At 35.0% G+C, this 16,407-nt stretch overlaps 1 protein-coding gene across 2 annotated transcripts in view; it reads left to right on the top strand.

Moving 5' to 3' along the window:
• Nucleotides 1-14,490, top strand: part of LOC127855578 (uncharacterized) — a 246,130-nt gene extending 231,640 nt beyond the window's left edge. Inside the window, exons 1-2 of one of the 2 annotated variants that reach the window (XM_052391311.1) lie at nucleotides 10,038-10,204; nucleotides 12,014-14,490. In XM_052391311.1, the coding sequence (XP_052247271.1) occupies nucleotides 12,068-13,213 (1,146 nt within the window). In that variant the 5' untranslated portion in view covers nucleotides 10,038-10,204; nucleotides 12,014-12,067 and the 3' untranslated portion in view covers nucleotides 13,214-14,490. Of the gene's footprint in view, nucleotides 1-10,037; nucleotides 10,205-12,013 lie in introns of those variants that run through there. The other variant, XM_052391312.1, reaches the window with a different exon arrangement.
• Nucleotides 14,491-16,407: the final 1,917 nt, after the last annotated feature.

The following is a 16,407-nucleotide window of genomic DNA, read 5'->3' on the forward strand; positions in this document are numbered from 1 at the left end:
GGGGTGAAATATCATCCTAGATAACGTGGTTAAAATATGTATCCCTAAGTATTACAGGTACAGTTCTGTGTACTAACTCGTTTATATACGTGTTTACCAAATCACTTAAAGTCTGAGTAATAGGTCAATACCATAACATTAAAAACAACTTATTTAACATAACAATATGGCTTTCTTTCTTCCAATAATGCCAAACATTACACTAACAAATGCTCATAAATCGTACGTGCATTGTTTAACTTTGTCATGTCATCGTTATAAATAAAACATACAAACATTCCTTTAAGACTTAGTATTGCCAGAACGCGTTCAAATATATATATATATAACACTGTGCAAATGTGCAGGTCATCGCCATTTTTTCTGTAACGACATATATATCTGCCTTTTTGTAACAGTTGATGGTCTGATTGAAGCTTGCAAAAGGACAAATATTTTTTGCAGATTTATACTATAAACTCAAAAAAAAACTTTCAAAGGGCACATAGTTACATGTCCGTCACGCTAGGAACCCTTTGATAAAAGTTCTGCGACCGCTGGTCATTCGGCTTCAAACATTTTGGCATTTTGACATTGACGCATTTATTGTTTAATCGCGTATGCTGTATGAACTAAAGAACGCATGGATGATGCCACAGTGAAACATATCTTCAACTGCAGAGTTATCATTGAGAAACACCTGCATTACCGATTCGACCTCTTCCATAATTTGATCGACTTTAACAAAATGTTCGACCGCGCGTGGCATTTAGACCTATGCATTTCTCGAAAGGGTTCGATATTGATATTGATACGCATCCATTTCTATACTTCTCAATGAGCAGATGGTCGACTTCTTTTAGACTTCAATGAGCGTCTGTCAGGGATATCTGCTCCCACGGACTGTTTAACCTTTTCCTAAAGAAGATAATTCAGAGGACCTTCCAAGTACTTTTCAGCAACCCTACCCAAGGATGGCAACAGTACCACTAAGGTCCGAATAAGAATTGCCATGGCAACCGAAGCGATATCCAGACTGAGCAGGTTGTGGACATGCATCTCCATCAGCTTTCCCACCAACTAAAGGCTCTACACATCCCTGGTAGACTCCATAGTACTGTTTGGCTGCTTGACCTGGACGCTTTGCGCGGGCACAAAATGCATGATACAGGCCTTTGCACACAAGTGTCTCCGAATAATGCCCCGCGTATCCTTCATTTCAGGAAGCACAAGACCAAGTGCTATAATTGGCCCACAAGAACCCCTCTTTGTGTCAGTCAAAAAACGAAAGCTGGCTTTGTTCTGATACGTCACCAGGCACGACTCATTGTGCAGGGCTGTGCTCCAGGAAACGCTACATGAAGGTCGCCGTCGAGGCTATCAGATGAAAAACTGTATGGACAATGTTAAAGAGCGAACGTCCCTCCCAATTGGTAATCACTGCAGCTCATAACAGACCTGTAACTGTGGAGGATATTTGTATTATTGCACTCAAACGGTCAGACCGGTCAAGGGAATGATGATTTTCAAGACATAAGAAGTCATAAAGATAATGAATGGCAATTTAATGCAAGAAAAGAAACACATAGTGTTTTTGTACACACACACGAGTTATAACGTTGATAAGTATACAAATTATTTGCGTTGAACTGTGTTATTAGAACATCTTTTATACTAGTATGCTATGATATTGTTTGCACCTAAAATATCTGCAGTACCTTCTAGTGGATCGGGATCACCTGCAACAGTAAACACAGTTCACCGAAAATAATTATGCAAACTCCGTTTAGAACGGAAGCAGCGCAGCTCGTTCCTTTATACTCGAAACGCACCAAATGAATAAGGTATGTATTCACATGTATTATAATAAAACACCGTGGTATTACACTTTCGGCAAAGGAGCACAACCAAGACAGTCATCGATCTATGTTGTAGTTGATTGTCCTTTCCAACGCAGCGGATTTTCGTTACTCTATGATGTAAATTGAGGTGACATAAACTTACATTGGAAACGTTGCACAGAATGCATACATTAATCTTGTGTAAAAATCAAATGTGTAGGAGTACTAAGGGTTATATACGAACATGTGTAGGACTATCACATACTTCATAATCAAGGCAAAAATTCATTTATTGGATTGAGGTCTCTTTTGAATATATTTTTATTTAAAATTGTTACATACATGTTATTTGTTAAGATCTATCAATCTTTTAAGTGTTTTCAGCATCTTACTATCATACTAGGTGTCTTTTAGATTGTGTCTGCCTTTACCCGTTCATGCTTTTAGTTTTATAATACTCTATATACATTAAGTTGATAAAAACTTATATAGGATCTGCAAATTAATGTTTATAATAAAACTCTTCATCATACATATGGGATTCAAAGGTGGTTTGGAAACGCATTTACTGACTTTGGGTGATGCAGATAATGTTCGGTCAGTTGTTCGATTAGCAAAATTTAATTTGGAAACCACATCCTGTGTTTGTTTCACTTTATATCTCAAATCTATACGAAGATAAAAAGTTGTGTTATAAACACGGTATGCATATTAAACCAATTGGCACGACTAGTGATAAGCCAGCAAAGTTATCTCAACTGAGCACATTTTCGGCTATACTGCCAAATAGGTTCACCTGTCCGCTGCTGGTTATGGGAAAATCACTGCAATTTAATAGTTAGGTATACACATTTGCTGTGTGTAAAAAAAAATTAACTATGAATTATGTGAAATTAAATATGCTTAACTCGTCGTTTAAATTAAACAGATTGTTCCGGTAATTTGAGATGACAGACTTAATGGCATTGGCAGCACAGTATGCCTCCCATCGGTCCCTTACTCCGTGATGTTCGCCAGCCAGGAGTAAAAAAAAAGCCGAGCAGGAGATCGGTTACTTGTGTAATCACGTTGCTTTTACTGTCTTTTAACGAATCCAGTTGCATTTTGTCGGAAACTGAATGGGAACATGTGTGTTTTCGATGAAAAAGGTCACGTCCAGTGTTCCACAATCTTCCAGCAATGGGCATACAGTGCGTTTCATACCTTGTGTATATATAATATCTATACGAAGGTAATTTTTTTCAAACTATGTATTTTTGTCAATATTCGTTGTTGAAAAGTCAAACCATACACAATAGGTGTACATTTAACAATATGGAACCCTTGGGGTAAGCTCGGGGGTGGGGGGTAGGGTCCGGGGGGGGAGCAAATTCAAATTTATGATACTGCTGCCTGTGATCTTGCTGCAGGTTCTACTTTAAAATAAAACTATTGTAAATGGCAAAAACAAATTGGTTGACAAAGTACGCGAAACGTTTGTCACAACTTTACGTCACGTTTTCTCGGAAACGACGTCAGCGCCAAATGGGTCAAAGTCTCGTTCCCAGCCACATTAAACGAATTATAAAGAAGAAGATAGCCACATTAACATTTTAACAGAAATTATGCATTTGTCATTTACTCGCAATAATATAGGAATAACGTACATGTACATCATGTAAACATTATAAGGAACTATACAAGCAATATTGATCTAACTGATAGTAAAAGCATTCAGACGAAAGGAAGAGGCAGTTATTTTGTAACAAATGCAACAAAGCCAAATGCAATAGTAATTTAGCAGTATGCATGCACAGGCAGATATGCCCTTCCATAGTTTTTGCCACACCACTGCGTCTGTGACTTTGATGAAACACTTGTCAGTGTAATGAATTCTGGACTACTCTCTGCATGTTCTTTCGACACATGGACACAAATATTGCCTTTTATTGGCCCAGTTACTAGAACGCGTTAAAATCCATCTGCAGAATTTCAGGGTCATTATTCGGTTAATAAATCGTGAGAAGGGCAATAATGGACTATCGATAAACGTTGATAACGTAGTATTGCTTTCAATAAAAGAAAAACACCACTTTCGAAATAGTATACTATCATGATAAAAGGGAAATCGTTTAATTATCTAACCACAAATGTTTGTCGTACGCGAGCAGCCCGTCTGGAAATCGTTCTATAAGCCTTAATTGGCTACCGACATTATTTGCCAGTTTGCTATAAATAAAACAGACTTTAAATTTCTATCGAAAAGTAGTTTGCTTAGATGGGTGTTTGATTTACAAGACGCAATGATATTTTTTTCAAGACCAACGTCATGCGAAAATTGATATTATGCAATAGGCGGTCAGAGTAGCTACAGGCCAGCCTACGCATCTTGCGGTCTGGTCAGAAGAAACATAATGATACCACGAAACCGTGTGTGTTTGTATAGCGGATAGCGTTGCTCCTGGCCAGACTGAGCAGTTGCGCAGGCTGAGCTTGAGCTAAGCTGGTCGAAACGTCATAAGACCAATTTTCACATCATTAAATGTTCTATTTCTAAGCGCCTGACCCAAACTCCAGCCTTCGCCCACACGAACGTTCATCTCGCATTACCTCAGCTCACTTAAACAGGCAAGTCTGGTGTTTAAGAATATGGATAATGCAGAGACATACCCAGGAGTTTAAATTAAGATAAATTTCCAAAAGTATGTATTTAATTCATTTTGAAGACATATGGTTGTAAGACGAGTTTCTTTAAGGGGAATGACCAAACAGCATTTACAACACATGATAATAATGCAATCACACACAAAACCACTTGCATGCTTTATATAGGAATTAAAGCGGCCACACGCACTAAACAAACGTTTGAAAAACTTGACCCTGAATGGAAACATGTTTGGAATAAGAGACCATGGTATGCATGTGGTATAAATGCTTTGTCACTCGGCAAAGGAACAACAACAACAATTAAACTTCTTGTTTTTAATGACTCGTTTATACACGTATACACTATAGCATTATGCCTGTTCTAGATATATCAATAGATGAAGACATATATTTAACACTTCTTCTAAGCTATACAGGACAATAAATACAACCAAGTACGAAAGAAGTGTCTGTTCACAACAATACACTGAAAACCGCACATTAAACATTGCCTATGTAATTTAAGGCAATTGATGAAACCACTTATTTAACGATTGTCGATGAAACTTAACATTATGTGCAACTTCGCAATTAACACAAGACAATTATACTATCATACACTACACAATTTCCCATACATTACTAGACTCTAGATACAACCACACATTAAACTTGCCTTTGCGATAAATGACAATAAATAACACCACACGCTTAAAAAGTGTATACGAGATACAGGACAAAATATACATCCGCACACTTAACAACATCTTATACAATACAAGCCACTAGACAAAACCACACACTCAGCATCTGCCCATGTTATTAAAAAATATATTAAACCATGCTCTTAACAATAGTATTTGCTATACAGGACAATTAGTACAACCCAAACACTGATCAGACAATATGTACAACCGCACAGATTAACACATGACTATGCAATACAAGACAAGAGAAACAAGTACACACATAACATATGCCTATGCACTCTAATATAAAAGATACAACCACAAACTCCACATTTTCCTTTGCGGTACAAGACAATAGATACTAAAGTACATACACAATAACATGTTCAATGCAACGCAATAGATTAAACCACACACTTGTAAATGCATTTGCAATGCACAACCATATATACAATCACACATTAAACACATTTCTTTTACAATACAAGACAATATGGTGTAAAGTTCAATCAACAATAGCAAATGCAATATAAGAGAATAAATAAAACAATACACTAAATAACTGCCTGTTCAATACGTGAAAAAGTAACATTTTCACACTTAACAATTGTATCTGCAAAAGAAGATAATTAATTGCGCCACACAGTAAACAATTCGTTATTTATTACATGGAATACTATACAATCTCGAACTAAATTGCGTATCCAACAAGACAATAATAAATTAATACACTCAATCGTCTATGTGATGCAGTTTAGAAGAATCAAGCACTTATTAAACGAATGCCTTTAAAGATAAAACCTTTAACATAACAAATACCTATGCAATACAAGACAATAGATGTAACCAAAGTATATAGAGAATACTAGGTCGGTGCCGAATAAAGCAAAGTTTATTTTTGCGAGGCTTAGAAAATCTGAACCACGAGCCTTGGCAAAAATAAACTTTGCTTTATTCGGCACCGACCTAGTATTCGATTTATCCCATCAATTTTCTTAGTCGTAAATTATTTCTTTAAAAATAGAATATGAAAATCGAACTACACGGAAAATACCAAAGTTATTTTAAGCAAACATTGTTTTATTATTTTAATCGTGCCGAGCCTAATACATTACAAAAAAAATCAGTAACTAACCTGTTTTTCTGTTTATCATACCTCTACGTCCCTGATTTTTAAGAAATAATGAAAAAAAACCACACTAAACAACTGCAGCTTTAGCGTGAAAGAACATGCATTGTGTCGTATGACGTGTTAATAATGACGTCACGAGTACGCGCAATTAATATTTGTAAATAATGTTTATTTGCTTTTTGAGTTGCATTATGTGTTAAAACTATATTACATCTTGGTATCAAATTGTTTATATTGTTGAATCTGATTCGATTTTACTAAAAATGATTACTTTATAGTTGATTCCGAGTAATATGACCATTCTCCGCCGCGCGTGACAGCTATATTTCAGCACTGCCGAAATAGCGGAAAATTTATTCCACAGTGGTTAATTTCGACAATGCACGTCTGATGATGGGATAAAAATAATTGTTTTGAAGAAACAATACAATATAAACAGTCTTACACTAAACAATTGCATATACAATACAAGATAACACAACGCACTTGACATTTGCACAATACAAAATAATTTATACCACCACACGCTTAACACTTACCCATGCGATACAAGATAATAGATACAACCACTCACTAAACAGTTGACATTTGTATACAATACAATGTACAACCACACACTTTATGATTGACTAAACGATACAATACGATAGATACATCCACTCACCAAATGGCTTTATAATAAAAGACAAGACAATAGGTACAACCACACAATAAACAATTGCTTATGCCATACAAGACGGTAAACAAAACTATACACTAACCAATTGCCCATGCGATACAAGACGATAGATACAACCATACACTTAATAATTGTCTAGGCAATACAAGACAGTATATACAACTACTCTTTCAACAAATATATTTACAACACAGGACAGCAGAAACAGCCACACACGTGCCCTAACGACACATCATTATAAATACAATAACACAAAGTTAACACTTTGCTTATTCTATACATGACAATAAACACAACTACACACACACACAAACCTAACTATTGCTTAAACAATACAGGATAAAATATTATTTAACCTGAACGAAACAAGACCATACATGAAATAACACAGCACAGACAAAAAAACTACAACACTCACTTAATAAATTGCTTGTATATTACATGACTAAACATAAAACCAAACTCGATGTACAGCTTTCTGTTCAATATAGGACAATACGAAGACATAAACAACACTTAACCCTTTGCATGCTGGGAAATGTGTCGTCTGCTAAAATGTCGTCTGCTAAATTTCTAAAATAAGCATTTTCTTGGATTTTCTTCAAAAAATTTTATCAAATAGCAAACAGTTTGGATCCTGATGAGACGTTTTGTGGCGTCTCATCTGGATCCAAACTGTTTGCAAAGGCCTTCAAAATTCGGTTCAAGCACTGAAAGAGTTAACAAAAAGCGATTTGTTAAGAATGATCGAAATCTGATCTTCACAGAGCTACATCCATGTTCGTGTTTGTATTCAATGATTCGCCTTCATATGTTGACATCATAATGATCAATATGACAGATACATTTATCATCGCCATCAGCTTACATTAAAGCAAGATGTTTCTGACATTTCTAACGGAAATACATGTATGCATACACATAGAAGACCTTTAAATGATAGAGTGTAAAATAATTAAGCACTCATTTTAATTACGTTAAAAGCTAGCAACTCATTTACGGTTTACATCTTTCGATACTTAAACCATAAATAAACATGTTTATGTTTATCACGAGTCGCCAAACATCTACAATTTTAGAACTTTAATATGCAAAAAACACATTATTTTAGTTGAACCATTGTTGGCCAAAGTGGTCTCTTTAAAACGCACACAACGAAACACAGAAAAATATATTGTAGAACAATAAAACACTATTTAAAGTTATTGGTATTTTTTTTATATAAAGTCCATACATAAAGATTTATAGTAAGAAACTATTTTCGCATTTATTAAGTATGCAATAGCTGATTCATGTTGTAGCTTATGCCTGTAAAATAATGATGGAATTGTATCTTAAATAAATCCAAGCTTAGCTATCACCATTTACTTCACCCTGTGTACAATGTACTTAATTTGAATAGAGCGTTTGCAATATTTATATATATTATTAATACATTAGTAAAATAACAAACTATGTTTAATCCAAAATGGTTGCCACTATGCACTCGGGGCATATGCCAATATAGGATTTTTGAAATATGTAAGGGGTCGGCTTATGTTTGTTGGGTTTACTTTTTTATATGACCTTGACATATTAAATAAACGTAGTATCTCGGGCGTAGTTTACTCAATAGATACATTTTGTATGTATAAATCTTAAAGGAAAGAATAAAGAACAAGCATGTTTAACTTAACAAAACAAAACAATATGGCCATATATGTTTGCGATGTAACATTTTAAACTGGTTACGTCTACGTTTATGACTGCATTTGCGACAGCAATTAATGTTTCTTATAACGCAGTGTTTTGACAGGGAGTTAATCAGCTATTTTAGTCATTTAGCCTTAAGCTATTTCTTTGTTTCTTGATGAACGTATAAGCATCCGAACACCATTAACGGTGTTTATGGACTTTAAAATAAACTGAATGCAACATTTCAATCATTGCATTGTATTATACACTGTGTAATGACGCATTTTGTAATGGTTATCACTGAGATCAGCGGGCAAATGTTTGCTATGTAACATGGTTTGAATTTACAAATGCATCGAAACTGCTCTTGGCGTTGCTGCTAATTTTTTTATAAGAGGTATGTAATAAAACATTAAACAGATGTCATTCTGTCATTTTTCCCCTTAAAATCCAGCGCAATAGTTTTAACTGTTGGCCTCGTCATTGCTATTGCGTTGTCTATTTCGGGATATCACTTTGACTGTTCTTAAATTTCTATCGAATACCTGAATTATATTTGCATACATTTCGTTAACAGCACATGCAATATGGCTTGAGAGCGTAGCGATGGGTGTTTTGCTATTGGTTAAACAACAATTTTTACTTAAGTTGCGAATGAAACTCAACATGCACTTAATATCATTTTTCTGTGTGTACCTTTGAAACTGTTTAATACTGTCGACTTATTTTAAATTTTCTAAGAGAATGGACACAATTATCAGTATAATCGGTAAATAGCGACAACGTACATGAAACTAATTAGCAGACTTCAAACGAAATCATTATTATAACAATAATCAATCAATGTCTGAAACCTGTACATTTTCAAGAAAACATCATTTAATACGACTGAAATCGGTGCCTAAATTGCACGATGCGTGATGCAAATAAATGCAGTACACATCGACTTTTGGCCAAGAACGCCTACACGTACTTATTAAATAAAGTGATTTTGGTGTATTGATGTATTTGAAATCGCCATAAGCAGCATGAAAAAACGCTAGTATGCACTAGCTGAACTTCTTAAGAAAAAATGTTTTAAACAGTATTTTAATTTGAAGAGAAGCACCTCTTGCCTGTGTGTTTACATCCATTAGTGATCAATTGTGAATCTCACAAAGTCACGTGAACATACACCCTGACAATGGTAACTTATTTTGTCGTATAACTGATTAAACTTTTAGTGGCCTTGTCGTATTCAGATCATTGACACTGTCTCGTAAAACACATGTGCAGTAATACATAATGCGTAATCACGAGAAATAATAAGCAAGTATGATAATGTGAGATGCATAAAAAAAGTAAAGATGGAACGAGAAAAAACAACACAATGCTTCAAATAGTGTACCGTACTATTCTCGCATCGCTGCTATCAGTTACAACGTTATTTATAGAACGGCCTACATGCAGTGGCTCGGTATATTTGCACGATGTAATCCAGACTTACAATTTCAATTATTTAAGCTATGAGAGTAGAACATTCAGAGTTGCTGTGTTAACAAGGAATTGTCTGAAACTTCCAACGATTCCTGACATCTGAAAGGAGGTAAGAATCGGAAGAGACTTGTGTTGTAACTCGTGTGTAGATTGTTGTAATGCGGTTAAAATAAGACATCAAATGTGGATCTTGTTCTTACGAAATTTTATATATATATATAAAGGATATATACATATATATATATATAACTTACATGTGTGTGTCGATGTCAAAAAATCTCGTTGAACATCTACAATTTGAATCAAACATACACAACGAGATAAATCATAAGCACCAATCGAATTTAAATAACTTTGATATATGGTGTGTCTTGTCTTTACGGTTGCTCTATTTTTCATCCGTCTATTTTCTGTACATACGTCTTTTGTTCAAGTACGTAAAAAACATGTTAGCATGCAGTATGTAAACATGCTGTTCCTAACACTTGAACTACTGCGATCGCGTGTAAACTTGTTTGAAATGAAATGTGCATATTCTGCAATCAAAGAATTTCGTAATCTTTGAAAACATTCCATGTATCGTAAAAGAAGTATATTTGCCTTTGGTTTACAATTTATTATGTTGTTTTTTTTAACAGGAAATGATTCTTGTGTTCATACAATAGAAGGAAATAAGTGAATGGATGAAATATGTATGGGCGGAGTGTGATGTTTTGCAAATAATTTTGGAGAATCCTATGAAATTCACAGCAAAGTCAAGAACATCACGAGCACAATCGTAACTAATCAAATGTATTGAATTAAAAACCACATGTTGCAAATAAATGAATGCATTTTATATCGTTTGCTGAAATGTTTATGAACCTAATGTAATTTTAAGTGTAAACTTATTTTCCAAACTTAGAAAATAATCCATTGTTAATGATTTGATGTCGATCGAATAACCAACGGTCAGGAGTATAGATTAATCTTGAGCAGCAGACGATTTGTATGCATAAATCAATAAAAAATATCTTATTGAGCTTTCGAGAGATAGCCAATGCAGCACGGCCAGAATAATGCGTCTTGTCAAATAACTTGTAGTTTGCAACGCTTCTATACTCCTGACAAAAACATTTATATATTTGTACATTTACACAGGTTAAGTAGAATCGACATGTCTAGGCTCAATTAAGTTGATGACCAATGCCAAACGCAATGTATACAAGAACCATAAAAAGCAAATGCAAATTATCATAAGGACGTATGCTGCAGTTTTAATGAAAATTTTGTTATATCTTGAATTTGTTTGTTTTCTTTTGTATTTAGCTAGAACCATCTACTGTGGATAGAAAATTAAAATCATGGGTAACCGGTGTTGTTAATGTTGTATTCCCACTTGGACAACAACCTTATTTTAGCATAATTATTTTAACAAATACGGTAATAACATAAAACTTACTAAATAAAGAGAAAACTGTTAAAAACAACCTCTATTTTGACTTTTTTCCGTAACTAGACTAATGCTCGCCGTTACAATTACGCTATAAAAAGGTCGGTGTGGTCTTATGGATGATGGTTGATTCGTATTGTGTAGTTTAGAGGCTACACATTGAATATCAATTGCCATTGCTTCATAACACTTTATTTCTTAATATTATTCCCTTATTTGACATACTTCCCTTTTTAAACGACTATCCGAAAAAGCATACACATACTGCGAAAACGGTGTTACAGTAAAAACAAATTTGCGTGAAACTATATTGCAGCGTACGTCCTTAAAGTAACATACGTTTATTAAGTTAAAATTTAACATAATGTTTTGAAAATTATCAATTCTCCTATAAATATACTTTAATAATATTACACATCTCATAAACAATAGTATTTTTCCTCAATACTTTTATTTGGAAATCCTTGTTATTTGTTTATCTTCCAGGTTAGCTCCCAGCAAGTTTAAGAACATCGTCGTGGGTGTGCTTTCCTATAAGTCATGATTGCGTATTTACTGAAACGGAACGGGTTATCATTGATAGTGGCCTTTGCATTGATTGCTGTAGCACTTGTCCTGATGAGGCCACAATACCTCCTTCCATGGAAGACATTAGGGACGCTGGAAGAAGATATAACACCAAATAGAAAACCTACATATGAGCTTAACATTAGTGACATTAGTAAGATACAAACAGAATTATTAATTGCTTCTGTTCATATAGACAAAGGTTACTCTAAAGAAACAGCAATCATAAATGGTGGCATTAAGAAAACTTATGTTACACATATGCTGGAGTTCGCTTCAATAACGATACCATCGAAACTGTCATCTTTAGTGAGAATATTCGATAGCAAGAAAATGTCTTTAAATATATCAGTGGCTGAAAACAAATGTGTGAACTTAAGGATTCGATCTGATCTTCAGTCGCCCATTTGTGTGTATGATAAAGAAAGTGATAATTATATATCAGGGTCTTTGCTGTCTAGTGGAACATGGGAGGGTGCTCAGATGGCAATGGTTGTTAGGTTACTGCAGGCACATAGTGAGGTAGATGTTTTAGACCTCGGTTGTAATATCGGTGTTTACACAATACTGGCCGCCAAAATGAACCATCGGGTCGTTTCTGTTGATCCGTCGAGGAAGAATTTAATGCTTCTTTCACGATCACTAAAACTTGGTCAAATTGATTCGAAAGTGACATTGCTGTGGAACGCTGTCGGCGACAGGGTGCAGAATGTCACTCTTCATGATTACAAAGGAAACATTGGAGGTACTTTCGTTAAGGCTGAAAGTGTAAAAGACGACGAGAACAAGATTGACGAATCGCATCGAGCCGTCGCCGTGACACTAGATCACCTGATACCTCTGTTCTCAAACAAGCCAATGTTTATAAAGATTGATATCGAAACATACGAGTGGAATGCATTGAAAGGAGGCGAACGCTTTTTCAAATCAACAAATGTAAGATTCGTTTTCATGGAGTGGGTCGCTCACAGAAATAAACAAAGCGCTAATGACATTATAAATTTCATGTACAAATTTCATCTAGTGCCTCATCAGAACGAAAACATAGGGTCACGATTACAGCTGAAATCAAATGCCACTTGGCCAGGCGAAATAATGTGGATGAAAATTGTGGAATAAAGTTTTTACATCTAACCACCATACAGATTTGTAATACTGTTCATACAGTAATATTGGAGATTTGTATTGTATTGGTCTGAATTCGTAGAATAGCAAGCGAGAATGTAAATACAACTGCCCGGTGGGACAAAGGAAAAATTAACTGGACGAAGAAAAATAGCAGTTTAAATCATTCAGCATAAATACTAGTATCCTGACAAGCAATGCTTATTTTCCCCTTGTAAAACTGCTGAATCTGTTTTAATTATGTTACTTGTTTAAACTTGTATTTACCATATCTAATAGATTAGTTGAGCCAAGTTACTCATGGTTACTGACACGACGTGTGTAATAATGCAGTCGTCAACAGTTGATTGTTTTATTTACTTGTTTAAATTTATATGACGTTGGTAATACTACAACTGTAAACAGTTGATTGCGTTATTTACGCATATTTACTGATAAAACGTATGTTGTACTGCAGCTTTAGCCGATTAATAATAAAATAAATGGTCGTGTTTGACACGTTAAATTCTACATTCACTGTGGCTCTTCTTGACAAAAACTAGATAAAATAAACATAAACATTGTTTGTGGTATTCACTCAAGCATGTTTGAACGAAGAAGATATGTTTAACATCGTATTATGAGTGGTAAGACAATACTTTTTACACGATTGCCTCGGCAAAGATAATCAAAGCGCTGAAGTTGTTCGCTGTTGTCGTCCTTGATAAGCTTGTGCACATTGCACAAGCTAATCAGTGTACACAGGCTAATCTTATTTGACGTGCATTAAGCCCTGTTTTCCATGAAAGCAGCCAATATGTACAGATTTCAATGATAAACACTAAACTGGCCAATGTCGGTCTTACAAGCTACAAGCTGGTATATACACTCCCTGCTAGAGCAGAATCATGTGTCGTCTGCTACAGACAGGCAGCGGTAATCAGTAAATTTTTGATATCTTAATAAGATTAGATTTTGGTAAAGGGCAGGAAAACCACACATAATGTTATATGTTAATTGATTGATTGTATAAGTGTGATCTGTATGAATGTACAATTATGTATTCACGAGATATTGTTTGTATCATGACCCATACGACTTTTTGTTTAATCATGTATTTTATATAATGCATGCGTCTGATTGAATGTTGTGTTATGTCTAGGTAACTTTGTTATTTGCAGATAACCGTCTTAACGTCTTCGAGTCTTAACGTCTTAACATCTTCGTCTTCTGCACGTCAATTAACATCTGTTGGCGTCAATCAATAAAGTGAAGAATTTTATTATACAAGACGTGTGTGTTGCTTTGTCTTCTAAGCCCCCAAAAGGTGATTGCGCAAGGAGTTGTGTCTCTATACTCCTTGGCACAGTTATTGCATAATTTAAAGTTACTGCAAAAGGAACTTGACAATTATCGCATAGAAAGAGTTACTGCGTAACTTCAGTTTTCCTACAGTAAGTAGTCTGTTTACTGTCGAATTTCAATGAAAACATCATATGGGTGTAGAGTTTTGTTCCGTTTTCATCAAGTCAAACATGTATCCGAAACTTTGCTCACGTCCACTATAAATGTACTTAGAAAAGGGAGATAAAAATAAGGAAGCGGTAACAAGAAAAATGATTCAAAATACTAAAATAATGATAAGGCATCGAACTTAATTGTAACTGATTATGGAATGTTTTGAAGTTTGTCATTAAATGCTTTCTATTGATAAAGGTGAACATTTGCTCTAAAAAAAGCTCTAGTAAAAAATAAAGAATAAAATTTAACAAAAAAAACAAGTTACGCTCAACAAGGCTAGAACCACTGACCCCAGGAGTCCTGGCGTAAAAAGACTCCCACTTAGACCCCTCGACCATCCTTCCGCATACCATGATGGATGTATTTTATACTATATATAAGCAATCATCGTAGTTTCACAAAATATAACGACAACAACAGAACTCTCCAAATTATTCAATCGTTTCGCGTTGCAACGCTTTAGATCTATAATTTTCAGGTTTTTAAATCGTGAAAAGATGCATATAATGGCTATGTTAGAGCATGGTAAATGTTCAGTATTACTGTTTCCTCACAAATATCATAACTAAATCGAAAATTTGCGAATCTGAAACAACTTTTTAAACATTTGTCAATTTACCAAAACGTGAAAAGGCCCCTCTAACATATTTTAGGTGTTCCTACCAAATACACGCCTATGTCCTTGACACAATGATTGTACCTAGCTTAGGGACATCCTACCACGACATAGTCAAGTCAAAGATAGACGGACGCGATGTTGCTATATCTTTCTAGATTAAATCATACAAGAAAGCAACGCTTTATTATCTTGTTCGTAAATGCAACCATTAGACTACAGCAAGACGATACATGAAGCCCATGGATCGTGTTCAAACACGAGGTCGACAGGTTATCATACGACCACATGCCGTGTAGGGTATGCACGAATAATGACGAGTATATTGCAAACAGCTATCAACTAGCTTGTATCGGGACAAACTTTGCAGAGCAGATAAAAGTGCAGCACGTTAACTTTAAGAGCTTATGTTCATTTTGTATTAACACAAGACAAAAAACGAAGACATTCAATTTGTCAACATTGAAGGTCAAACCTATGAAGACGCGGAGTTGAAGGTTATTATACCGGCCAATGTTAAAACTTTCTCTAAATGTTGTCCATGGTTATCTTCGGACAAAGCGTCAACAAATTTAAGGCAGAACTTATAACCCAGACAATGGCCAAACTATTTAAACTTAACCTCATTAGACACCGAAATCTTTCTAAATAAATAAAAATAGTCCAAGTCGAAGCAATATGCCAGAAATGTTTGAGGTTAACGCCCAGGAATAAAAGTGAGTTATCAGTTATAAGCATAATATCAATATATAATATCCAAACTATCTGAGCACATCATTGGCTCCTATAATTCTGATGGAATACAAGTACTTTTGGCTCTCAACATATTCTGCCCTCGGCAACATGGTTTAGGTCTAAACACAGCTTTTGAACCCAGTCTAAAATGTCATAATTAACCAATTAAATGACATTTATTTTATATTCTACACTCTCTTGCATTGTCTGTTAACCCATTTATGCCTAGCGTCTAGAAAAAAGGCCTTGGCAAACAGCGTAGACCCAGATGAGTCGCCGCATGATGCGTCGTCTCATCAGGGTCTGCGCTGTTTGCTTTAAGGAATTTCTGTAAAAA

The sequence above is a fragment of the Dreissena polymorpha genome, chromosome 13, assembly GCF_020536995.1.
Source record: "Dreissena polymorpha isolate Duluth1 chromosome 13, UMN_Dpol_1.0, whole genome shotgun sequence".
NCBI classification, from domain to species: Eukaryota; Metazoa; Mollusca; class Bivalvia; order Myida; family Dreissenidae; genus Dreissena; species Dreissena polymorpha.